The 27976-nt window shown below is 37.2% G+C and overlaps 3 protein-coding genes across 6 annotated transcripts; 1 reads left to right on the forward strand and 2 right to left on the reverse strand.

The window, feature by feature from the left end:
- Positions 1-5504: 5504 nt before the first annotated feature.
- Positions 5505-6982, forward strand: LOC135628795 (GATA transcription factor 8-like). The gene has a single exon (XM_065135705.1). It carries the CDS (start codon positions 5704-5706, stop codon positions 6721-6723), a length of 1020 nt encoding a protein of 339 aa, XP_064991777.1. The 5' UTR covers positions 5505-5703; the 3' UTR covers positions 6724-6982.
- Positions 6983-8185: 1203 nt separating this feature from the next.
- LOC103978218 (protein ENHANCED DISEASE RESISTANCE 2) lies at positions 8186-17366 on the reverse strand. Of its 4 annotated transcripts, none has more exons than XM_018822234.2 (24): positions 17230-17366; positions 16761-17145; positions 15043-15117; positions 14903-14956; positions 14744-14809; positions 14610-14671; positions 14421-14455; positions 14089-14178; positions 13969-14015; positions 13792-13892; positions 13454-13533; positions 13268-13339; positions 13114-13185; positions 12867-13013; positions 12444-12754; positions 11925-11988; positions 11638-11813; positions 11275-11376; positions 11140-11190; positions 10903-11046; positions 10721-10816; positions 8960-9061; positions 8623-8724; positions 8186-8549 (listed from the first exon to the last, which is right to left on the reverse strand). In XM_018822234.2, exons 2-23 carry the CDS (start codon positions 16926-16928, stop codon positions 8629-8631), a joined length of 2211 nt encoding a protein of 736 aa, XP_018677779.2. In that variant the 5' UTR covers positions 16929-17145; positions 17230-17366; the 3' UTR covers positions 8186-8549; positions 8623-8628. The 4 variants fall into 4 exon arrangements, with proteins under 4 accessions (XP_018677779.2, XP_018677782.2, XP_018677775.2 ...); XM_018822237.2 differs by having other exon boundaries at positions 11925-11976; positions 13268-13332; positions 13438-13533; XM_018822230.2 differs by having other exon boundaries at positions 11925-11979; positions 13268-13332; positions 13438-13533.
- A 4094-nt stretch (positions 17367-21460) lies between these two features.
- Positions 21461-27973, reverse strand: LOC103978207 (dolichyl-diphosphooligosaccharide--protein glycosyltransferase subunit 1B). The gene is made up of 8 exons (XM_009393924.3): positions 27782-27973; positions 27589-27633; positions 26659-27290; positions 24626-24773; positions 23936-24115; positions 23574-23642; positions 22007-22096; positions 21461-21812 (listed from the first exon to the last, which is right to left on the reverse strand). The coding sequence occupies exons 1-8, from the start codon at positions 27896-27898 to the stop codon at positions 21684-21686; spliced, it is 1410 nt and encodes a 469-aa protein (XP_009392199.2). The 5' UTR covers positions 27899-27973; the 3' UTR covers positions 21461-21683.
- Positions 27974-27976: the final 3 nt, after the last annotated feature.

Here is a 27976-nt window from a genome sequence, read left to right on the forward strand (position 1 = left end):
CGCTGACGTGCTTTTATGGGACCCACAATCGAAGACCAACTGGAGAACGGGTAGGTTCGAGAGTGTGACGAACGAGCTAACGGGTGGAAGAAGAGCTCTGTTCGTTTCGGTCCGAAATGTCCGACCGCGTTCGTTGGCGAATCCATTGAGCGGTCCAACGCGCATCTTTGTTTCATGCAGGGTCAACGACTGACTTCCCGAATCCGTGTATCAACTACTCCAACGACTTCTTACCCACCTTGCATCATATACATCTATTTAATAAGCGTGCGCTTCTAAATCAAGGTTACGAAAATTGCATGTATATACTGTTTAAGATTAATATTCATAAGGCAAATTTGGGTGAAATATTATTTCCATTACGAATAGTTATGTTTTGTTAAAAATATCAATTAAAATTCATAGCAAGTCAAAGTTTCCGTAAATTTTGTCCTCCAAACTTATCTCAAATTCATGCAAATGAAAGAGGCAAGAATGCTTGTTTTGCTAGAAAACAAGATAAACTTTTTCTTTAAAATGAGTTTATTCCAGATTAGAAGTAGCAGTTCACTGCTTGGGATGGTGATCTACTTTTAAGTCTTCCAATTAGAATATGTAGTTCATATAGATATTTGATTTCTGTTCTTTCCTTCACTGAACATTTTCCATGCTACCACAAGTCCATAATGATCATGACAATGGCCAGGTAGGAAAAGATTAGGTGATAATTCAGAAGTGCAGTTGAACATATGGGATTTCTTGAAAGAAAATTCTGCATTAGGTGAGAATCTGCATCTGGGATTCCTACAGTTAATGCAGTAGCTGGAATCCTTACTGGAAAAGATCCAGTTCAGCTAAGAAAGGGAAGTTGGGTGGCCAGGAGGAACCCAGCATGATATATCTGCATACACCTTCTGCATTAGTTCCATCAGATCCAAATCTGTTGTATGCCATAATGTCTAACTTGGTATTGGGAGCTTCCATTTCTCTTTCTGGCAGCAGCAAAATGATTCATCTTGGCATGCTTACTTTTTTTATGTCTTTGTGGAATGGGATTGGCCAAAGTGCTCTTCCCTTAGATGTAAGCATAAGCTTCCATAGTTACATAGAAGTGGATGCACACCAATATCATGTAAGCAATTGTCATGCAGTGGAGGTTTAATGTTTCAGTTCAAATACTTGAGCCCTAATAATTATGCACATAAGAAATATAGGTATAAGCATGAAAAGTTTCATGTCTCTCTTTATATAATGTGCTCTAAATACAAATATTAGTCCTAATTTGGTTAAGATTTAAAGCAAAGGACAGACTAGCTTGTCCACCTAAAGATGGGCTTGTGGCGCTACATGGACCATACCAAAAAGAAGAACTAACATGGATAGTAAGGCTTTAGAAGGTTGAATCTTACTGGAGTCAGATCAGATTTGATCTAAAGGTCATCATTGTCTTCCAATCAAGAACTGGAACTTCAAAGAAAATTAGGTCCAACAATAATAAATTTCAGCATTTTATGTGAGTTTTCAGCCTATCAATGTTTGATTAGGTTTCGTAAATGGATGCATGCCTTTGAAATATAGGATGTCTCATGTATGTGTTGTTGTATATATACTATTTAGGTTAGAATGTTGTTGCATATTATTACTAAGAAAATAGAAAAAAACCTCTTGTTAGTTTATATAATTTATATATATATATATATATATATATATATATATATATATATATATATATATATATATATATATATATATATATATATCGGATTACATTATAACTCAAGCTTGTCGTGTCCAATAATACACTCATTAATTTCGTTGAGTCTGAATTACTGATTGAAAATATTTAAATATAACTCAATGATAATAATTATATCTAATCATTGTATTAGTCAATTAAAGTTTTTAAAAATGCAAGCGCATAAACTTACATACTTCTATCTCTATTGTGGTGAGTATTATAAATAGCATGATAGTAGTTTCAGAACCACTAATTTTAGTTCTAAATGTGAGTTCCAGAAATTAAAACAGTCGATTTAGTTTTGATTCCGATTTGATCGACTAATTTTGATTGATAAGAAAAATAAGATACTTTGCTAAGATTCAAACTCAAGTCAATAAACTTTAAATATAAAATATCCAACTTATTTGTGTTTTATTTTATTTTTTTATTTAGTCAATTTGGAATCATCGTTTCTTGTTTCGATTCTAATTTCTAAGAATCAGAACTAAATCGTATGGCTCCATTTCTAATTCTATCGAACCGTTGACTAATTAATTACACATCACATTTGTGCACTTTGTTCAAACGTCTTTCTCCGCGTACTTCCAAAGTAATGCAACTTGTCACATAGCCACAAATATATGTATAAATGAACGAAAACATAGGATTGCAGCTTTTTCTTCTTATTCCAACATCAACGTAGGTCTGAAAGCAACGCGCAAGCTACACGAGAAGGAGGAAGAGGAAGAGGAAGCGATGGCCCGCGAGAGCGCGGTGTCACATGGCCAACAATAATAATACAAACCAACAGCTTCGCACCGACGCTTTACTCTCCTCGTCGCTGGGGGGGCGCTGCTGCTCGCGGCTGTCGGCCACCGACGCGCCCCCATCATTGCTTATCGTTAGTCACACACCAACGATCCTATTTAGGTGGACGGAGTCATTCGGAGCAGACAATTAGACAAACAGGTGGCGTGCATGTGAGCTTCGGCCAGTGAAATGGCAGTGTCCGCCGAGATCGCATCACCCTGACCTACATTCATAGTTACCATCACTGCATCGGTAGGAGGAGCATGGAAAAGGTGGCGATGGAGACTGGCGTGGGGTGTGTCTGAGACAGTGGTGCGTCTCCGTCACGGTCGTTCGATCGCCATCGCCATCTACCAACTCGGTGATGCAACCAAGCTACCGGGCGGCAATAATTATGTGGACTTTGGGAAGGAGACACTCCCTGCAAGTTGCTTCGGGTTTAGAACACTATATATATATATACACTTTGTTATCATGATTGATATCTTCTCAAGTAATTACATACCAAATAACATTATCTATTGAAAGCAAATCATAAGAATTCAATTTCAGTATATTTCCAACAATGTTTTAACTTATTTAATTTTCTTGTTGTAATCAAATCAACCAAATATGGATAATATGAATACTTTTACTCAAACAGCATCACCTTTAATAATTAATTAATTATCTATTTTTATATTTTTTATATTAAGGGAGAATATTATTAGCGTCTTAACTAGTCCGACGTGGTCCGGACCTATATACACAGATTGTTCGAGATGTATTTGAGGTGAAAACATCGAACTCCCAATATGTCACCTATAAAGATCGACTTTGAGAGAAATCTCCTGAGCCAATCCTTCTAACATCCAAATTAATAATCCGAAGTATGTGAGTTTGGATATCGAATCTTAAAAAAAAGATAAATTTATAATTTTTTATAATATTGAAGATGAGCATTTATTTATATCTAATTATAAAGGATAAGAAAGAAGTTTGCAATTGTCTGATTTAGAGATGTGACCTTCGTCTTCTCTGACACCACATGATGATTACAAATCAGATAATAATTAATTGATAATATATTTTCTATTAATTTTAATTTAATTTTATATTATATGTTTATCTAGTGATATAATTTTGGAACTCATCAACTTCATGTGCACATAAGAATTAAAGTGTCTATTACTAACTTGATAATATAATGAAAGCGATCGATAAGAATATTCTTATCGAAACCTCCTTTCATACTTAAATTAGCTATTTATTAAGGATGGATGATACATGATCGAGGATACGAGATATTTCTATCAATGTGGAGTATAATAGTGGTGGTAGTTATAGATAATATGTTACTTGGAAGTTATCTTTCATACATCTAAACCTAAGGATTAAAAAGAAAATTGCAAAAGACCAGTCCACCTTGCCCAGTGAGAAATGATTCAAAGCATCCACTATACATAGAAAGCTTCACCCACCTCCTCTCACATTTTAGGAGAGAAGAGAAAGAGTTATTATCCCATAACATGGATCCCATATGGCATGGTCAAGTAAATCTGGATTTAAGGTCACACTTAAGAGAACACTAATTACCATCATTAGTGCCAATGTGGTAAATGTCTCCTTTCATGATGATGGATAATTAATTAGTAGCACTGCTGGTTTGTTCCTTCCATGGGACATGACCCATCCATGGGATACAAGCATAGCATTGATCACACACATATAGGATACAAGTATAGTAGTGTGAAGAAGAACTTTGCTTCAACTGTCATAAGCATTTATAACTCATTCGTTAATCTTTAATGGTTCGAGAGAAATTATTCAATGTATAATATGATACTATTTATTAGATGTGAAAGTAGTAATTTAATGATAAATAAGATTATACATTAAATACGAAAAGTAAAACGATAAAATCTTTATTATCTGAGATCCGATTGTCCGATAAGTCAGGATTATACAGCTAATATTTAAATAAAATATTTAAATCGAATCCCATATTGATTGAACAGCTCAACGCAATTGTTCAGTGAACTGCAAAAAGTTGGAGATGGACGAGATGTTTGAGGCGGCGGAGCACATTAATTTCGCCGGAAATCTCTCAAGACCTGAGCTGAGGCGCAGAAGCCGGTCTTTTTCTACTCTACGAAGACAGCAGCGGCCGCCACGGTCGTGAATGCGTGCGTCTGATCTGCCGCCCCCTTCCTTCGCTTGTCCTCGCTGCAAAGCCACCAAATCACGAGAACAGAGAGAGAAGCAAACTACCATCATAGAATCAAAACAGTGGAAATGGACTTCAACGTCACGACAGTGAAGGGATTAGGGAAGACAGCTAGCGGTGAGAGATGAAACCTCACCTGTCGCGGAGGTCCCCTTCACGCTGTGCTCTGTCGGTTATCACACAGTGTTTCACCGATGTGTTTTGTGCTGTGCGGTGTCGCGGAGCCATCGCCCCCTCCAAAATATAAATAAATATATATATATCAAAAAAATCAATTATAAAAGATAATTGTTTTTCGATGAAATTAAGAATATTTAGATCTTTATTTGTAGTTATTAATATAGCATTTTTAAAATGGTTAATCATTTCATATATTTTAATTATAATATTTATGTCATTTTAGTATATATTTATATATTTTTTAATCTCAATCCTATTAGTACTAACCATTAATCTCTTCTTGTTACCGTTTTCCACGGCTACAGCACTTTAGTGACTCTTTCTATTCTCATTTAATTGCTGGAGTTTATTGTGGTGTACTTTCTTCTATTATTTGACACACACACACACACATATATATATATATATATATATATATATATATATATATATATATATATATATATATTTCTTGTCATTTTTACTGAAACAGATCGAAGCATTCTTCCCAGAGAAGAAAACCCTGCGCCAACCGCTCATCATTCTTACCGGGTGGGGAAATGACGCGTCACGGCCAATCACTCTGCTCCACCTCACCCACAGCCAATGGCTCCGTCCTCCTCCTCACGGCCGACACGGTGAGAAGGGACTGACTCGCATACATATACGCACAGGCCATAAGAGAAACACCACTGGCGCCAGTGCTTCGTTTCCTCGTCTTTCGGCTTCTCTCTTGCCCCGACTCGGTCCCCGTGTGCCCTGCGCTGCCCTGATCCCATGGCGCGCCCATAAATCTGAGCTGATACGCGGCGCGGTCACCGTGACCCACATGGAGGACGGCATGGGCGACCTGTTCGACTACATCGACGACCTGCTCGACGACGACGACGTGATGGCGCTGGTGGAGCACTGCGACGACGCGGCCGCTGCTCTGCTCCTCCCTCCCCTGCCTCTTGTCCCTGTTGCTGCTCCCGTCACCGCTGCTGATGGTGGGCTGGACTCCCTCGACTGCTCCGGCGACCACAATGCGGAGCTCGATGTTGTGCAACTGGAATGGATGCCCAAATTCTTATACGACTCCGACGCCTTCTCCCTCGACCTCCCGAGCTGCGACGCCATCGCCAACGATGCTGATGACGATGGCTCTCAAACCAAAGCCCGAGGCGACTCTTTCGTCTCTGCCTTGGGAGCGAACGCTACGGGAGGTGGCGACACGCCCGCTTCCTCCTCGTCCTGTTCGACTTCGGCTTCGTACTTCGGCGGCGGGAACAGCGCGAGAGCAATGCTTCCTCCCGTTGGTCCTCCGGAGCTTCCTCCTGTGATCCCCACCCGCGCGCGCAGCAAGCGCCAACGTCGCTCCACCTTAATGCCCCAGCCCCCTTCCTCGGACGTCGTCGCGGCCCCCCACCCACTGTCCGTGGCCTCCGATTCCGACCCTGAGAGCTTCGGCGAGTCCTGCCCCCCACCTCCTCCCCCGAAGAAGAAGAAGAAGAGCAAGAAGAAGGGCCCCGGCGCCACCGCTGCGGCCGAAGGAGACGAGCCGGGCTCGCCTCCGCCGGGGAGGAAGTGCACGCACTGCGAGATACAGAAGACCCCGCAGTGGAGGGCCGGCCCGATGGGACCCAAGACTCTCTGCAACGCCTGCGGCGTCCGGTACAGGTCCGGGCGGCTATTCCCGGAGTACCGCCCCGCCGGCAGCCCCACCTTTGTCCCCTCGCTCCACTCCAATTCCCACAAGAAGGTGGTCGAGATGCGGAACAAGGCCAGCCATTCTGCTGCCGCCCCCGGCGCCTCCGCGCCCTCCTCCGACGGCTGCGATCTTCTCGGCTACATGCGCCGGAAGGAATGAGGCGACGATGACAGCGAACAAACTTAGCCACGCGCAATCATTTCTCGTGTTTCCGTAGCTTTAGGATTCGTGTCGCTTTCTGATTTGATCGTTTGTTATTATTCTTTCTTCCAAATTCCACTTTTTAAGTTATGTACAGTAGAAAAATATGGCAGTTAGGAAGCAGTGAAAGAGAGGAAGAGAAAGAATTGGCCATTCCATCACAAGGAGAGGGGAAAGAAGACTTGAAGGGGATTAGTGTACTCAACTATTGGAGCGAGCTTGGTGTTCTTGATTCTTTATGCATATGATTGACTGATTATTATTGATTATAATGTTCTTTAAATTTACATTGGTTGAAAATTTATATAACTACAACAAACAAATTTCTCAAGATATTATTAGTTTAGTGTTAAGATTGAACTCGAATTAATTTTATCTTTATCATTTATCCTTTGTAAAATATATATATATATATATAATTATTCACCTCTTTTATTTCTCCTGCAGTGTTTTCTCTTGATGAGCTGCTGCTTGGTAGATGAACACAGTCAATCTGTAATGTCCTCATCTCAGAGCATGAGAGGGGTACTACATACAGCCTAAAACATAAGACATGTGATCATAAGAAAGTTGGACCATTTTTGTGGATTCTTCAACCAGTGGTGAAGAATCCACAACTATGATGTCTTCATCAAACAGTATCACCTTACTTGACAATCAAATGGTCCAATGTGAGTTATGAATGATGAACAACTCCAAGTCCTACATCTCAATCAGACATTGAAATGAGACCCACTTACCTTCTTGATGGATTCAACCACCAACTTTAAATTGAATCTGTAGGATGATAAGAGAACCCATGCCCACAATTCCTTTGGATGTAGCTGCCAATGTTCTTGATGAGGAACAGAGTAGACCTCACAAACACACACACACACATTTATAGAGGCATTGAGTTTTGGCTTTGATTACTGTATGAATCACTACTCCTCTGTAATGAAGCATATGATATTTAATTATAGATTTGGATCATTAATCCTTCCTTCTAATTAGATTATATTATCACAGTTATTAATGTAGAAGTATTTGGTTTGATTATTTTTTACTCATGGAGTTTCAGCTTTATGCTTCACTTGAATTCATTCCTTCACTCTATTTAACATCTATCTTCATTCAACTCCAACATGATTTTGATGGTAATTACTGTGAGATAAAACCATGTTTCCTTTTTGCCTATTTTCTTTGTGGATGTAATTCTTTCCCAGTAATGCAGTGGACATAATTTGGAGAAATAAATTCTGAAATATTAAAAAAAAAAAAACTTGATGCAAGAAATATTGGCTCCTTCTCACTTAACAACGATTTGATTGAGCAAAATGGTATGCATATTGTTGTAGCCTATTATAGAATATAGATGGAAATAATAGCTTATGAATATAGATGGAAACAATGCTTCAGAACAAAAACTTCAAAGATCACCTGAAAAGGAATTAAACTTTTTTTTTTTCTCTTGAATTGGTGTTGCAGACTATGCCAAAAACATTATTATTTTACAACAGCGAAGCTGGTGAGGATCATTTGCTTCAGGGCATAGAATTCAACCAAATCAAGGTTATAAATAACATGATCTTTTTTCATGCCCTGGCAGCCATTTTAGCTTGCTGCTTTTACATTGGAAACTCATCAAAAACAATATGAAGCTCATCAAACAAAATGGATTGATGAGTAATGACAATAGATTATGAAGTTTTTTTACATCTACTATCCTCAGAATCCTATCCTGAATGTGTTGCATCCCAATTTGAGATTTATACCATGAAAAGAATCAAATTAGGTAGATAAACCTGCATCACCAAACATAATCATATTAGTCATTCAACCAAAAGTTCCTTCTGAAAATTTATGATTGTGTTTTACCTTGGACTACCATGGTTTTATTGAGATTGCTTTAGAGGCATCAAGATGGTTCAAACGGCAAGTTCCGAGGAGGAACTCTGGGAGCTCTTCTTCTGAATTCCCCTACATAACAAACAGTTCCATCAGGAAGGTCTCAATCATGAACACAAATTGATGGATTTGTTTTATAGTTTTATAATGATGAAGGAAACATCTAAAAAATTCTCTTTTAGACTACGGGGAATCTTGGTGAAGATGCATAGTTGCATGCCAAGCCTAGGAGATTACATTGATATGAAGCCGAATGAAACTATGGAAAAAGATATTTATTTGATAGCACAAAGTGCTGGATTAGTACCTGAATTAGAAATGCCATCTCTATTACAAGGTTACTCAGGTAACCCAGTACAAGACTCACAACACCCCTGGCAACTGTTGAGGAACCAATATCAATGCCAAGCTGGAATTCAGAGAAAAGAAAATTGCAAAGATATCAGAATGATCTTATGGTAGGATCAGAAAGAAACAAGAACACCTGTAAATCATAATGTGCTAGGCTTTGCACTTTGCACCAAATTGGGAAACCGATATCATATGTGGAAACTTCATTCTCGTTAAATCCAAATCATAGTGGCATTGCCATAGTGAAAAGGACATGACAATTATGCAGTGATGTATTCCATATGCCAGAAACATGTGGCTTCAATTTTGCATATGGCACTGTGTGATCATGTGCTATATGTGCGTTGAATTCAATCAACACAAGAACACCTTTAGAACCAAATTGGAAGTATGAACAAGCTCTAATTTTGGTGATCTGTAACTATTTCATCTTTGGTGGTTTGTAACAATTTCCTATTAGCATTAGGTTGAATGTAGTTCCTCCAGTTACTCTCTCTCTTTCTCTCCCTCACCAAGTGGTTGTCTCATATTTCCAAATGTCATGGACTATGAAAGAGTTACCATATGAATTGCATTAGGATAAATATGACCAGAAGCTGATGGTTATAAACTCATTTTAATTAATAAATTTTATTTACTTGTTTACTTTTTATCTGTCCCTCCTATCCATTTTCAACAGCTTTTAAGCTTTTGTTTCCTGATTCCTGTTTACATATTGTTTCCTGAATCTCTTCGTCCTTCTGGTGACCATGTTGTCAACCGTTATTTTGTTAACAAATTATTTTGTTTTCCTAAATCTTGTTTCAACTTCAAAACTGGTGATGCGATCTAAGATCAAACAAGTGAGAGCTGGTGTTAAATAGCAGCTGGCCCTGAGTAGAACCAATCAGCTTGCAAAAATATAGTTCAGCTAGGTCTTCCTTTGGTTGTGTTCTCACAAATTACTGTGTAAACTGAGCATGGCTTGGCTTACTCTTGAAGTCAACACACTTTAATAGTGCTAATATTAGCTATGCTGAAAGGATATTGGTTCACTCAGTTAGCAAGGGAATGTGAAGTTATATGATCAAAAAGACAACAAATTGAATCATGAAAATGAAAATGAGAAACAATACTTAAAGAGTATCTAGTGTAACCTCAGGAGTAATGACAGATTTCAATTCTGATCTAAACCAAGTTCATCTATCTCAGAATTAAGGTCCATAAACTGAAAAATGTTCTAGAAAGGTAGATGAAAAAGGAAATAAGAGAAAGGAAGCACTGCCACTGGTAATAAATTAGTGACCTGAATAAATTTTTCTAAGAAGAAAAAGGAGAAAGGAAACCAGAGAATTCTGAATAGGAAGTCACAGTAGAAAGGTTTTGCCTGGTTTTTCAGGGTGTTCGGAAAATGGAATCTCGAATTAAAAAACATCATAAACTAAGTATCTCAACTTCCTTGTCTGTGATTTATTTTCTTAAAAATAGCACCAATTCATTTTAAGATTTTTCAGTAATGAGACAATTCTGGTTTTACTTCCATGATAAGTCATAGAGAAAAAGCATCAACCTCTAAAAAGCCTATCATGTTGTGGACCATCTTACTAGATTTTTCTCACAACCATTTCTTTGGTGTATGACAGCCAACAGTCTCATACCATAAAATCCCAGTCTGTTCTATGTTCAACCAAAAGCATATGATACTAAACAACAATTTCTTAAGACTTTCTGAGTTTACCTCCAAGTAGTTTGTCCCATGAAAATAATTTATTTCCAGTGCACGGCCTACCAAACATGCTTTCTTACCCACACTTTGTTTTACAATCCAGGATCCCTGTAAACATATCAAATGGAGAACATATTATTGCAGGTGCAAATAATCGGCCAAGGAACTAACCGACACTTAAACATGGCACACACCTTTGGTATATGTGGGATTAGCTTAAACCTTGAATTCCTATAAGCATCATCTCCCCTGACAAATTTCTTCAGCAGTGGAATGCTTTCCACTGGTATATGTGTCATATAGTACAAAGCAAGGCTGTATGTGGTTGAACCTGGAACCTGAATTTTGAATTTCGATAAGAAGCTTCAGTGTAATATGTTTCACTAGAGAAACTAGGTGCACAGTTCTAGGATTTGAATGGCAAAGCATACCTGTATGTTCACAATAAAGAAAAACTCCCTGCCACCTTGTGCTGCATATTTCTGCAATATTTGAAACTCCTGTGGTTATACAGGTAGTGGAAATCATTTCTTTAATTGCACATCAAGTATAAACATGTCAATCACCTGCACAATGCTCCCAGGGCGACCACCGAGGTCGTCTTCACGTTTATCAGACTTTAGCCAATCAGCAGCTACCATTTTCATCAATGTATCATTGACAGCAATCTGTTTGAAGACGAATTAACAAATGCACCCAAAATTAACACTAGTGAAAAAAATGATGGAATTGAACTAAGTCATCTTACAAGTTACATAACATTAGATTGTATTGGCTTGTGATGTGTTTACCTAAAGAAGTTGCTATATGACTAAAATTTTTAATTTGACAATTTAGAGATATCTCACTAGAAGAATGAAAAAGAACCATTTTTTCTTGGCATAGATATAATATTATGATAATAGATGTCTTCAAGTAGCAATTAGTACCTTTTTATGGTCTTGTAAATAGGTTCTACCACGAATCAAGAATGTTGATGGATCTGCACTTGCCCAACTACAAGGAAGTGAAAAGCTGGAGTCCTTTTGTAGTGTGGACCCATAACTACATGATGCTGCATCTCCTATTGGAGCATCTTGCAAGTCCATGTAACCTCTCCTTTGAACTGCATAAGGCCAAGTGAAAAGTAATTAAAGGTATATAAATGAGATGCAATTGACTAAGATTCATTATATTTTGTTAGATATTAAAAGCTGTGAGAATTTGTCAAAATTACCTGCAAGGCCCTGCAACCTTTTCATAAGAACTGCAGCCGTTGACAGCTTAGGCTGCTGAAGGTTCTGCATTAGTCATATTAACCAACAAAGCTAACATGTAACAAGAATGTTTAATTGACTGATAAGATGAACACAACTCAACATGGTTAAAATTTGGATAAAATGAGATATCCCTTTTGTTATATAATGCAAACTTGTTCTTTTTTTTTAAATCTTTCCGTCTCTTTGTAACAACTAGATTGAATGGACCTCACTTCTGACCCCTTGTCTGCTATTCTTGGTTTCTGTGTGAAATGTGGACCTTTATTGCACTAATCTGTGTGAACTCATTTAAGGGAACTTACTTCCAAATTTCTGATAAACGGTCTATTAGTTTTAGTTAAATTGTCAGGCAATAATGTTAGTAAAATATTAGGTTTTCAAGATAAAACAAAATACTTGTAAAGTCTTCTTATAAAAAAAAATGTTTCATTTTCCAAAAAGCTGAGGAAAATTTGAGGATAATAGCAATGATCTACCTGAGACTGCAATTGTGAATCCGAAGGCCATGTATCCTCCTGTTTATCATATTCTGGTTCATCTGGAAAATCAAAAAATTCATCAGCAGCATCATTCAATTCGAGGAATGATCCACTCATGCTAGCAGGTTTTGTATCAGATTCCTGGGACCCTTCTGTTCGTTCTTCACTCTTTCTATTCTCAACTGGCAATTCCACATTCCCTTCTACATCTTCAGTCAGTGACAAACTGATATCTCTCTTTTGTTCTTCCATTGAGACATCAGAGCTTGGGCATTTTCCCAGTTTTGCATGAAACATCTCCCTTAATGCTGCAAAGTAACAATGTTAAGTAATTGTCAGCATTATGACATGTCTAAAGCACAAGAATATTGATGAAAAAAAACTGAAGAGCAAATCTTCAGTCGATAGAATGAATGATACCTGCAACTCTCTCTAGCATCCTGATAGTAATATTTTTTGCAGAAGAGGTGAATATGTAAGGCAACCAAAATTTCCAATCAATAGCAAGCATGTGTTTAACTACTGATTCTTTTCCTTGGTTTATAGGAGATATCACGTACCCCCCACCTACAAATAGTGGAAATAAGTCATTATACAATCATCTTAAGTTTGCATATCTGACAAATAGATAAGCAAACTTCACCGACAAATTCTAAGCATACATTACTTTTAAGGCAGGCACGTGTATATCCTTTCTGAGGTCGACATTTTCGGTGGAACACAGAGTGGTAAAGAATTACTGTACAAAAGGCGCAAAGTAGTTTTAGGCCATTGTAAAGCTCTATGATGAGAGGAGAAAATAATGAATTCTCTGGTATTACCATACGTTCCATCCTCTTCCCTCCTCCAATAACGTCGTGCCAATAAATCTCTTGGTTTCATACCCCTACAAGCTAAATGTTTAGTCAAGATCTATTAAGAACCAGTATGGAAATAATAGTAGAATGAAGATGATCAACAATAAAAGATCTAAATTTGAATGGAATCTGACCAAGGTAGCCAATCACCACGCAATTTCTTGTGAATAATGTCTGTATGCCCATCAAGATGTTCTATTACACTGCCACGATCAAAACAGAAGTCCCACCTGCAAGAAACATCCATACCAACCCATTTAGCAGGAGAAGATATCAACAGATTACAGCACTAAGTTTACCATGCATGTAGTTCATAGCAAGTTGTCTCCAGTGTGTTCCATTTATTCATGTTTTTACTTAGACATTTCCAACATTGCTGTGGATGTGCCAAAGATTTCTAATCAAGAATTATGTCCAAGGTGTCTTGTGCTTGTCATTTCAACATCTTAAATTGATTCCTCTGAAGGCAACAGATGACATAAACTCACTCTGATCTTGATGGACCAAGAGACATAACTGCCCAGAAAATGGCCTCGGGAGTTGCATCAACAACACCTATAGCCATTATAGCTGGATGGTCATCCCAATGCTGAGGAAAGAAGCATAATCAATTTATAAAACAATATATTTAATGCAAGGGATCATCAGCCAAATTTGATGACTACCTCTCCAAGAAAATCATCATCCTTCACCTCTTTAAATAATCGTAATCCTGCACAAACTCTATGAAATAATTATAATATTAAAATAAGCAAAAATGTTCAAACAAATTTAATAGAATGTACCATTATTGCAGCCAAAAATTGTCCACGAAGAAGGTGCTACAACATCAGATGTTATTTGATTCATTTGCATAGATGAGATAGCATTCATATCTAGCAACAATTAGACAAACTTCTGTGAGAAAGGGAAAATTAAGCAACCAAATTTAGAAGTATCAAGATACTAAAGAACAGTACAAGAATAGTCATTTTCTTGGGATGCATATTTCAGAAACGCATATTAATCATAAGAACTTGAACTGAAAGCTGAAGTTAAGGCTTGGACTCTTCCATTATCAATCATGATTAGAACACTACTAGTGTCATCTGGAAAAGATGAGAATAAATATGCTCACCAAATGAATGCATGTGACTTCGTCTCCTACTCAACCTGTAATGTAAAAGTATCCAAAGTATAAGCATCATAGAGAAACATCATATGCCAGAGTAAACCTTGTCTTTCCAACTCAGATATTAAGATACAATAGATTAAGCACAACGATAATCAACCAAAGAAAATAAATCAATTTACAACAATAATCAACCTCAGAGATGGCCATCTTCTTTTTGAACAAGCCACAGTGTTATCTTCTTTTGTGGGGCACACCTACAGGTAAATAACCAGTGTCAATTAATTCCATTCAGAGATACTCGCTGAAGTATTGTAGAGAATCAAAACCTTCAATGTTGCTTCTATCAAGGAGCTTATCCATCTAGCTGCTTCTTCAGAACTTCTAGCACCCAACTGCAGAGACAAATTTCAGGACTACAATATTTAAATTGTCCAGGCAACATAATTCCTGACATCAGAAATTTTCTATAATTTGGAAGCCTTTACCTTAAGCTGATTGCTGTGATTGGAAGTGTTGTACAAGGTAAAAAGAAAGAAAACCTGTATGTTGGCATTAACTTTCCAAATTAAGTAGCAGGATAATAGTCTAAGAAAAGCTACTTTCTGTATTTTGATAGTATTCTCACATTCCCCTTGATATTTTCTCTCCCATTGTCATTTACACGGATGCAAGAATCAATTTGTGCACATCTTACAGGAACCTGAAAGAACAATATTTATGCACATGTTAGCAGTGGTCACTAATTACTCTCAAAAAATTAGAATGTACTTAATTTGGCTTCATCTAATGAAAGTATAAAAACATCATGATATTAGTATCTTCCATTACCTGGCTAAAATGTAAGATAACTTTTATGTTCTTTTTGGGCCGAAAGAGAACTTTTTTGCTTTACTTTTATGTTCATTAACATCTTGGTGTGCTAATAGAGAAAAAAAATGATTAACAGAAACAACAAATTGATTTTGATGTTGATATTCTGGTGGCTGATCATGAGTTATGAGGGACATGCTACTATATTTACCATTATAAGATGTTAATGCAGCTTACCCCTGCCATATATTTTGCATCTAATGTACACATTCTCACCCCTGTCTTCAGATCAACCAAGGTTACAAGGGAGCGACCTTATATGGCACAAATGCCGGTTTTTTACACCAACTATCCCCACACGCCACATTGACAGGAGCTTTGTACATTTGGTTACCCTTTGTTTCCATTAAATAGAATAAATGATTATCTACATCAGTGGTGTATTCATGCCTTTTAACTTAATTTAAAACTCGTGTTATTGTCATACAATATCAACATACCTCAGGGTGCTCAGTGTTTGTTTTCACAAAGTTGGACCTCCAAGACATTATATTTGTCTTTTAATATTATCTATTCTGTGTCTAAATTCAAACAAACTTTCAGTTGGATAGTTGCAAATATTGTGGAAAACTATAAATATGCTAAACAAATTCTTCACTTTTGGTAAGTGATTAAAATTTTCATAAAAATCAGTAGAGACACGAGAATCACAGGAATATTTGTATCAACCACCCCAATTTTCAATCTCCCTCACTATCACTGCACTTGATGGCTCTCCATAATTCATTCGCAAATGTTACAGCCGATCTCTAGGAACATGAATTTGGCCATGTTTTGGAACAACATGTGACCCAAGTAGATTAATAGTTTCCTTTGATCTTCCTACTCTTTTGAACTTTTCAACTTCTCCTCTCCCAAACCAGTACAGGATACATCTGGACAGGTCAGATGTAATGAGAAGGGTGCACATCAAAGCTGACAAACTAGCAACGCTTAAATGCCTCAGTAAAATCCCATAAATCTTCAAGTTTTTTTTCTTAATGAGGGTTTTCTTTCATTGGGTGTTTAAAATTAAAACTCAGCAATTACGTCATTAGCAATTTCTTTGCTGATTTCTCCATCACCTGGAGGACTAAACCAGTTCCCCAAATCCCTAGTTTTTCTTCAGCAAAAAAACAATTCCACACTACAAAACTTGTTATTGGAACAAAATTAACAACCCATTCAAACATGGACTCCATTCCATAAACTAGTTCCCCATATCAGTATCAAACGTGCTTTAATCACTCCATTGCTCTTCTGTGATGTTCCACGTCCCACCATTTCCCCTTCGTATCAAAGAACTGAAAAAAATCGCATCAAACTACCTAAATGAAATCCATATTACGATCTATATATGCATCTCAAGAATCAGTAGTATAATCGCTATACGAATCCCAAAATTCTCCTATATTCCCAATATATTCAAGCACACGTTTTGCTCCACGAAAACATAGAACAAAAGGTAAGTGACGGCAGAGGAAGAGCCACCACCTGCGTAGAGGCGGTGGGCGCGGCTCGGTAGCAATTGAGAGAGTTGTCACGATGGTCGAGGACGAAGTAGCGCTTGCGCGAGTACTGCAGCCCGAGCCGGTTCGACCGGAAGAGGTACAGCCACCCCTCCATCCTCCCTCGCCCCTCTCCTTCCGAGCTACTGCCCATCGGAATTCCTCTTCCTCCTCCTTCCTCGGATCCGTCGCTTCAAAGCGTCGATCCGAAGACGGAAAGAAATAAATTTGCTAGTTTCTCTGAGACGAAAGGATGCGTCGCTTGTGCCGTTCGCTTTCTTCCTCTACCAGTACGAGAAGGAGTAGAAGGAGACGAGGAAGCGGTCAGCTTTACGCGGCCTCAACAGCAACAGGTTGGCGCTACCAATATACTATACGGCAACGAGTAAGGTGAGACTCTGCCTTCGGCATGTAGCAGAAGAAGGTAGAGAGAGAGAGATGGGAAATAGGATTACCAGCTCTGACATCGACGCGGGCGATCCTTGAGAAGCCGGAATTCCTCGCGCTTCTCTCTCACATTAATCTATATATAATTCCTCTCCCTCGACACTTTTCATCTCACCAATCTTTCTATTTACCCTATTGGCTTTTGATGACATAAATAAGACGGGATTTCGGCGGGATTGGAGTCGAAAACATATTGGGATTAAAATCATTAATATAACAACGAATTTTGGATGGGTCAACTGTTGTACCGGTTTTCTTGAGTCAAAGATTTTGATTTCTTGTGATTGGAGAGGTGATTGGTAATAGAATCTAATTTTCCTTTTGTAAAAAAATTAGAATATCAATATGGGCAAATTCTTCCAAAAAAAATCCCCCCCCCCCCCTTTTTTTTTTTTCTAAACTTCACGTTTTTTTATGATACTAAAATTTCCCTCAAAATATACAATAAATTCAAAGAAAATGAGTCCTCTGCCACAAAAAATAATAATAATAATATTTTTTCTGAGGAATTCATCCTATTATTAAAACTCGAGGATATATATATATATATATATATATATATATATATATATATATATATAGAAAAAATGCCAATAATTTTTGCTCCACGCAAAAAGAATGCGATTGGATTTGCTTATGGAAAGCCATTGGGAGCATCTGATGCAGACACCCACGAATCATTCATTCAAGTTAGTGGTGCTCATGCGGTGTTCTTCATGACTGCCTCAAAAGTCTTACCATTGCTAAATGGCAGCTGTTTTCTTCTCATGAACAATTGACCACAGTAATCTATATTGATATTTCCGCAATGTATACCGGTCAAGAGGTAGAAGCTTCAGATTTGCAAGTAACAGAGTTGGATTGGTCGAGTTAGGGGAAGCAGAGTGACTCGAGGAAGGAAGTCATATGAAGAAACCTGGTTTTAATATGGCCACAGGAAGGTTGGTGGTGACGAGGGCAAGCTTTTCTTGACCAACTCTAATGGAAGCACTTGATTTGTCAACATGTCTGGCCAGCAAAACCTGCCCCCGATATGGATTCGTATGCTCTGTTTTCCATCCCATCACCCCCTTCCTGTCATAGCATTTTGTTCAGCAACTCTTCCTTCTTCAAACCTTGATTCTTCAGGTGTAGGTTTCTTACTATACATATATGTGAAGGAGTGATCACAAATCTCAAATGTCTAATCTAATAGATGCTTTAACATAGATATCCTTTCGAGTGCAAATCCAGAAGAAGAATAGATATTACATGAATCTTCTTAGTTAAACCTTATGTGAAGTTGCTGTACTAAAAGAAGGCTGCTTTCATCAACATAATACGCAAAACTAAAGCAGCAGTTGTCTGATTAAATTCATTAGAGAAAGGAGAGGAATTAAAGCTCATATTCTCCGATGACAGTGACATGCGGCACATAAATTATGAGAAGATGTTATTACGGGGAAACAAAAACCCTATACAACTTGCTGTACTTCAACCATGGCAAGCCTCCCTGTCGTAGGCCTCATCGAAGACAAGTATGAGAAGGTGGGCAACCTGTAATCTGAAGACTTTTTTTAGTCAAGGAAAACGCTTTGGGTCCACAGAAAAGAGAGAGAGAGAGAGAGAGAGACAGTTGGTGGTGTGTCATTTGGATTCCTTGAGAATGACGCAGAGTTGGCACATCATGACACATCTCGAGGAGACTTCAAAGTTGTTGCTTGGGTGTGTTTTGGATTCATGTGAGGAAAGGTTTACTTGGGGAATTAGTCCTTCTCTGGACAGGTTATGAATGCATGGGTTGGTAGTTGTTGGTTGCCACTGTCGGGAGTGCGAGGAAGATGATATGTTTCTTGAGATGATGGAAAACCCAAATGGTTATGCTGTAGCAAATACTATTGAGCTGAAGCATTTGTCGTCTTCATCTTGCAATCAGAAAGAGGAAATCGATGATATGGTGCTTTTAATTATTCGAGAAAAATATCATACTCGCTTGACTTGATTCTGAGGTCATTTAATCTGAGCATAGATGCGTAGCTATCCAATCATAACAGCATAATTCTTTGTTCCATTGAGAACTGTCAGCATTCATTGAAAGGGTATATATGCTATTAAGTCCACTAGTTTGATTCATATGGAGTAGTAATATGAAACACGAGACATATAATGACGATCACAACAATGCAAATAATTCATAGGACCTTCCAATATAGTAAGAAAAAGGTCTTAAAGAGACCCTCTTGACCCAACCTTAAGACATACTAAAATCCTATGTTAGACATGTTTTCATTGTGAGTTTGAGATAGATGAATAGCCATCTAATTACACTGATAGGACGATGTCGTAGTGACCGACTTTTCTAATTATTAGGGTTTATTTATTTCCTCGACATTTCTCCTCAACATTTTCTTAGCAAACACTTCAATTTTAGACTAATATAGCTTGAAAATGCCATCTATCTTCTTCATAGGGAGAAGGGTTCTAAAATGGATAATATCTCTGGTAATCAGGATCAATTCCTGAAGGGTGCAAAATGAAATTTTGGCTACATGATTGGAGTGGTAATAAATAATAATATTACCACAATCCAAAAATTTAACAGTGGGAAAACCAAATTTCCATACTAATCAAATGGTACCCTAAGAGGGGAAAAATAAAAAAAGTATGGGGCCTTTTTCTAAACTTGCAGAATCATTCATCTTAATTTTTTTTTGAAAAAACAAAATAACACTAAATGAGTTTAGCAGTGAAGTATTTAGGGGTTATTTGGTTAGACACAAGCAGGAAATTTGCAATTGTGAACCAAGACATTTCACAAAAAATATGAGATGAATCAGATGTTTAGTTGCCTCTCTTGCATCTGAAACCTAGTAATTGCAGTGGTTGTATGAGAGTGCCCATAATAGCAGAAACTTCAATAGCCTAAAATGAATATGGACTCCTAGATGCAACAAAACAAACAAAAAATTTCATACAAATGGAGTAAAAGAGTGCAAGCAACCAAACTACTTAGTTGATGCAATACTTCAGATCCAAATTCGGATATGTTAATCACAACAAGAAAAGCAATGTGGAGAAGCTCTGCAATAACAGTTCTCTGTTCATCCACTTCATAATTGCATTGATTCTATTACCCCTTGAAAAAACACCTAATCAAATGATGAATGACACTTGGAAGGTTACACACTTCCAACCTAGTAAGATCCAGACAATGAGTTCATACAAAACTTCAAAACCATGGCTCTAACACAGCATATGATGACCTTCACAGCTTCTGATGTCAGCTACATAAGATGATGTAGGAACAAGTGATGATCTGTACTGACATAAAAGATACAAAGCTGACTGGACTGCTCTATTTGTATTACACAATCAAGCTGATCCTTGGAAATAATGGATGGTTTAGTTATAGTTCTCATGAAAGTAATCTTAAGTCGGCCATGTTACCAGGTCTCATATCCAGAAGTGGAAAAGCTATAGCACCAGAGAGCCTCTCAAAAATATCCTGAATACTAGATTGTCCCTTATCATTAGATACCCATATCACCCTGTCAAATAATTATTATCCGTTATGAGATGTATAAGTTAGACATGTACCCTTCCAGTTCTTGATAGTTTATCTTTGCCTCCTTGGTCTGCAGGAGGTCAAATTCCAGTGCCCTTTTTTCATGCTCTTTAATTTGATTACTGATCAGTTCAACACTAGAGCTTCTCGATTATAGTTTGGCCCAAGAACATGCAGCCATCGAGGTTATTAAGCAGCTTGTCTATTTGCTAGAAAGATCCACACTACATAGAGCAAATGGAATTATGTTTAGGCTTTGCAAATTGCAACCTCTTGTTGTCTTTGCACTAATTATTGCTCCATCAAGAATATACCTGGTTATTTCCACTATAGAACCAGCATCATATCTATAGGAGTTCCAACATAAGTTCTCTGACCATATGTGAACCATATGAAGATTATTTTTGTTGCAATAGACAAAATTGTCATATGCTCGTTATTTTATATAGTATCAAACAAAATTTATGAATGCACAAGCATATCATGATTCTTTTCTTCCATTTATCAGTTTCTTTCCACTTTTTTCTTTTTAAGACTTGTAAACTAACAAGCTAACAAATTTATTTTTCATGTCTGATACTTCAACACCCAAATATGTAAGTCACAAATGATGTAATGATGATAACCCCAGCAACACGTCAGTAGCTATAATATGTCTTAAAGCTTTCATGCATAGGGAATAATAGCTGTAAAAATATAGCAACCAAAATCCAAATATTACTACTAATATATGAGATGCCATCCATAACAGCCAAAATTGTCAGTGACAACTATGCTACAAAGGGCTTAAATTCAATTGAGAAGAATCTTCAAAAAGCCACCAAAATAATATAACGAGGGTGGGTCTTGTACCTTGAAGCATTTGGTTTTATAATCTAAGGTGCTAATAACTTGTAATTGTCTATCTTCTGAGATTGTCTATGAAGATTTCCCAATGGATAGATCAACATGAACATAAGCGATACATGCAACGAAAAACAAGAAAACAGCAGATATCAACATCAAGGGTTCTGCAAACATGAAAACTGGGTTGAAATCATAGTAGACCTGCAGCAAAAGGACAGTCAAGATGAATAAATTAATTCCAGTTCCTGTGTCAGTCAAGTACTTATTTTTCAACATCAGTACTTTCTGTGTCCTTGTTATGTTTATGTCAAGGCATATGCATAACAAGAACACAGGGCCTTGAGTAAAATGAAATGTATTGAAAGCATCAATTTCACTAAAATGAGAAGAACTACCTGGAAAGGGGTGTTATGCTCTGGCACCACATTTTTCTTCTGGAGAACTACCGTCGTCCTCCCAACAACATCAAGATATGAATAAGTCATCTGCATAATGGAACAAATAAATTCTCATTCTGGTCAGAAGGCAATCGCAGGCATAACAGGAAAGACAATTAGTTGTATAATAGATTATCAATTCACTATAGAATTTTCAGATCTCTCAATAGCAGCAACTGTGTTTTATTGATTCATGTTTATTCATAGTTTTGTACCACAGATGATATATACAAATTATCATAATTTTGAGTTTTGAGGAGTTATGAGCCCTGCTGTATCGTGCTGACGTGGTATTGGCACAAGGATCTGGGCCATGCTGATTAATAAAATGTGCCCTTTTGCACACTTCTAGCTTGTGTTATGTAGTGCAGATCTCGTGTGCGTCATGCTAGTGCTGGTCATGTTGTATAATTTTCTCATGCCAGCACATTATGGACATGCATGGGTGATAATTAGGGCATAAAGTATGAACAAAAAGTTGTGATAAACGAGTTAAATGGTTAGATACTGAAAGGTCTTCTGAACAATGCATGTTGTCAAGAAGCAAATAAGGAGTTGGGAATGTTCAAGAGAAACTATTTACATATATGACACATGTTTCAATGTTGCAACAACATTCAAATCCTAGAAAATGTTAATAAAAGCCTCTTAAACAAAGATGCTTCACTTCCAATGGATCACATAGGGTGATCCTTAGTTCCATAATTTAAGAGAACACTAAGTATCTAACTTTTTGATAAAAATTGTATCCAGCAGTCATAAAGCGTATTGAAATTGCATGATAATTATCTCATTTTGACAGCATGATTAGTCCAAGTCACACAGCCTCTGGATATTCAAGATATATTCACTTTGCAATAAAAAATCGTGGGATCATTAACTTCTAAGAATAATATATAACTTGATCAAACAAAGTAATTGCAAAGTGAATGCATTATATATATTTAGTTGATAGATGCATTTTGTATATTTAGTTGCTACCTATCAAGAATGAATTGAAGAATCTACTTTGGTTGATTAAGACCACTTATTCATGTAAAATGCCAAGGTCTTTTACACTAAGTTGCATGAGAAAATGCCTGACTATCTATAAGCAAATTAAACATTTCACAGAAGTTTAAATAATTTATTTTCAAAGAAAAGATGCGTATTCTCACTACATGAATAGAACATCAAATCACAAATTCTGAATGAAAAAGGTCTTTCAAATAATTTTGCCCACAAACATCTCAAGAGGAACTAGCCCAAATTAGCATGGACATATTAATCAACTATAACACAAAGCAGCTACCTAAAACAGGAAAATCTAATATACCCTATGCTGGTGCACCTGTATCAGGTCATATAAATTTTCTTGCATAAACAGAAAATAACAGAAATTTTTTTTTGCATAAAGGATCTCCCCAGGTGAAGCATTCATAATTAACCCTTATCTAGGAGACTATGAACATTGTCCAAACAAGATATACTTAACCTAACTTATCAAGGTTGCCTATTTAGAGTATGTCAGAGTAGATATAATTACCTCAAGATGCTGATCCACTGGGAAGGGAACTGCAGCTGTAGGGTTTCTTGATCCTTCAGGAAGAATGACCTGCAGCAATACAGAAAAATAATTTTTCTTTCACAAAGTCTGCGAAAGCAATTTTTTTCTCAAAATCTAGTTTCCTAATATTTGTAATTAAATATAATTAAAAATGAACTTCCTATAACAAGAAACCCAATCAAGTAACTTTGCTACAAAAATTTTGCCATTTCTTATTCCACAATTAAGACAAGGATACTTTAACTTGCTTGTCATATCCATATCAAGTACATATCAAGTATGCATTAGACATGATACTTGGACACTCATAGGATCATCAACCATTGTTATATAAGACTTACTTTAACTGTTAGATCATCAACCATTGTTTCAATAAGAGGGCATCCAAAACTGAAGTTGAGGTAACGCCGGCCATCATGTGATTCAAACAGGAAATCTTGCAATGGCAGCCCATAACCAATGGTGAAAGTGGCCTTCCACCCTCCAAATAATGGGTACCTAGGTTCTATTTCTAGTTCCGACTGAAAAATGCACATGAAAAAGATATGTTAGCATGTAGCATAAAGCAAACCATCAAGAAATTGTATCAGATACCCTGCATACTTATTTATATAACTAAGGATTTTTAAAGATGGAATGCAATTACTCGTTAAAATTCTGAGCAGGCAACATATGCAAATCTTAGTAAATTAATGCCATTTTAGTTTAGAGGCATATCTAACTTTATCAAATGACAGATTAGAAGTCAGTCAAAAGTGACGACTGGATGTGTTGGCCATGTATCAGTATTGCATCAACTATCATGCTAAGACCATGCTGATGGTTAACACACTAAACATGTCAAAAACTGGAAGGCTAACACAACTTCAGACAGTGTCACATTAAACCAATCATTTTAATAACTGTGCCAATGTAACTTGCATTGGATCAGCAGTAACATGCATGGTGCTCATACTCAGCATCGGACATGCCAATCACTATGCAAATGAAATTTTTGAAGAAAATATTTTGCGTTAAGTTTTAACAAGTACCTTCTGGGAATCGATGTGCAAATGAGATGATGAGATGTTTCCAATCTCATCACGATAGTATACTGAATGAACTCGGGGGGGCAGCTTCATAAGAAGGTGCCTAAAGGAAGCAACACCGCTGACTGATTGCTTAAATTGATATTCAAGCCTAGCAAGAATGTTTGGTAAGAATATCAGCTAACAAGCACTAAGCATCTTAAAAACCTTTTACAATAATATAGGCATGTCCTTGAGTAGCCAATTTAAACCATAAATAAAGAAATGATAGAAATCAATAAGACCGCATACAACACTATCAATATAACCACTTCCAACAGTATAATGAATAAAAAATTACTAACAGACCAATCAATAAGCTACATAGAAAGTTCCTCTAAATTTATTGCACAGATTCATTATTGGTAAAATATCTCATTTCTCCCTCTTTCATACTTAGGAGGCCGAATCTCTTCAAATTACAGATAATCATCATAGGAGGCTCATATCCTATCAACTAGACAACTGTCTAGCACCTGATAGTGAATGGAACCTAGGCCGCACATTTAGCGCCTAACACTTTTAAAAATACCAACGGCAAGTATCCCCAAAAGCGAGTGATTCCAACTAGCTCTTAAATTATTTTGGGTGATAAGAGTGAGGCATCAAATGGCATAGATCGATAAATTTGGCAAATCATGATGTGAGTTTCATATGCAGTTCTAAATAAAATTCTTATCGGGTCTTCTTTTTTGGAGTTTATGTTAGTTGTAAGTTGGTTCTAGTCCTATAGGATTGGGGACTATAGAACGAAGTATTACCACATATTATCAGGTCTTCTTATCAGGTCCTATAGAACGAACTACGAAGTATTACTGCATATTATGTTCTAAACTATAGATGGTTCTAAGTAAAGGAAAATATAAAATTCATAATTTATACACCATAAGCTATCTAATATTTGGGACATAAGGCTTACATATTGCTTTACAAGCAAAGATGTCATATATTACTTTAATATCAAGGAGTTCTCATCTCAATTTGCTTCATTATATACATTATATATTTTGTTCCTACTTCCTAGTCCATATTTCAGTATATGAGCTGCATTCTTGAGCAAGCTATACCTTATATACTGAAATATATCCATCATCATATGAGATATCATTGCAAATAAGTAGAGTAGAAGATGTAGCAGGGCTCTACATGTGTTTCCAATTATATCTCGGACTATACAAACTCAAAAAGAGGTTGGTATTGCTGCTGCAAAGCAATAGCAGTTCTCAACTTCCAAGATTCCTGCCAAGTTCTCTTCAACTTGGATTTATGCAGGTCACTATAGATTTTGACTACTACTAATTTTCAGGAGATATAAAAATAGGGCAGCAAAGTAGCCAAATGCGACTTTGGGTTTAGAGGATCGAAGGAGTAGAGGAGAAGAGAGACAAAGAGATGGTAATAAGAAGACAAATCCAGCAGCCAATTTTCTCAATTAAAAAAGCGATATGTTGACAAATTATTTAGTTCAACGAAAAAAAACCATTAAGATGGAAAATATTCAGCATTTCCTCGTCTTAGAATTCGGATCTTTCTGTTCTCAACAAAATCAATGTGGAGGTTAAACAAGATTGGTATTCTGTTTTGAAAATTATGGTACACATAAGTAAAGCCATGTTCATAAGTGGAGGTTAAAATAATGTTCTGTTTCTGATAATACAAGGACATTACAGATTACTCCTCAATATCTGATACCAAACCATTAGTTGAGGCCCTTCAAAAAGAACGTGGCACCATTTGTTATATTGACTAAATGAATATAGTGACAAGAATGTCTTTACCAATTCAAGACAATCAGAGAAACATGAGATTAATGTAAATCGAACAAGGCCTACAAGAAAATCAAAAGCAGAAAATGATATCGGATATAAAAGCATTTTGGGAGCAAAATTGGATAATCTGCATAAATTTAAGACGTATAATATGTGCATATAAATTCACATCTATAACTAGAGTCACACAGTATAGGGACTATGATTCTTAAGATTTCCTGAACTAACCTTGAAAAAACTCCTTTGTGTCGTGCTCCAGCATGTTTTAATTTGTAATGATCCCTTATCTGAAGGCTTCCCCAGTGCGAAATTTCAATCTCACGAACAAGTTCTTCAACAACTGCAAAGGGATTGTTATTCTCGAAATGCACAATTACTGGAGAGTATGAATATGGTCCATGATCATGGTAAGGGCCATATCTTAGCTCAGAACCAACACGAGTAGTTGGGTCCACTCTTGTAAAAGATTCCACTTTGTTACTGGGAGTCTTAATACTCGTAATCTGCTCCACGATCTGATAAGGTGACAGTAGAGTTGCACTATCACGGTAGTACACAAGCTGTGGTTCTGATTGGCTAATCTCTGCTGGGAAGGGCTCAAGCAAATGAGTTAGCACATAAAGCACCTCCACTGTTGTTGCCTCACCAGACTTCAAAGGACTACGTAATGAAACAGAGTAGAGCTGAGCACCATTTGGTGCATTTGGAGATTCACTTGGATTCACCGAGAGAGGCACATAGGTCTTCTTTTTGCGTTTCCCTTCAGCTACAGATGCTTTTAGTATTGCTAAATGTTCAGCTTCAGTAGGTGCGAAAGCAACAAGAACTTCCGAAACTTCAGATGTGCCAGCATTTTCCACCTAAACAAGTTTCATGGACACTATACATCACGGAACACCAATCTAAAAGACTATCAGTGAGGAAAACAATATAGTGTTGCATCAGCAGTAATTTACGGAATAAAGTTGGTCTTAGCGTCAAGAAGAAAACGGAACCCACAAAATAATCTTTTTTTTCCCCTTCAATCCAACACTGGGGAGATGAAAGAAAGCAGTTTCAATTTGAGTAGGAAAACATTGTACTAGATAACGTACGATCATAAGACATCATCAAATGGTCAAATTAAGTAGAATCAAAAAGAAATCCTGAAAGATGTACCTTCAAAGTCAAGAAAACCCTTGTGATGGGAGCGGTGACGTCGATCTGCAAACAGCGCCGAGTGCAACAACAGTTAGATCTAAAGGAATCCATGGATCTACACAAGACGAGCCAACCAAGCAACGAAAATAAAGGAGAAGAAGAAAAGAAAAGTTGGACGGAAATTTCTTTTCTCCGTGCCGGGAGATCTCACCCTTCTCTCCGCGCTGAGGACTCGAATCTCCGGCGATGAAGAGACAAGTTGGAGGATCGAGAACAAGGAGAGGAGGAGAAAGAGAAAGACCGCCATGGCGGCGCTGGTTCTTCCCATTCTTCGACGACTTCCACCCTTCTCCTCGTCCCTAGGAACTCGCGACTTCCCGACCTTCCCAAATATTTCAGATAAAAT

Source organism: Musa acuminata, chromosome BXJ3-1 (assembly GCF_036884655.1).
Source record: "Musa acuminata AAA Group cultivar baxijiao chromosome BXJ3-1, Cavendish_Baxijiao_AAA, whole genome shotgun sequence".
In the NCBI taxonomy this organism is placed as follows: Eukaryota; Viridiplantae; Streptophyta; class Magnoliopsida; order Zingiberales; family Musaceae; genus Musa; species Musa acuminata.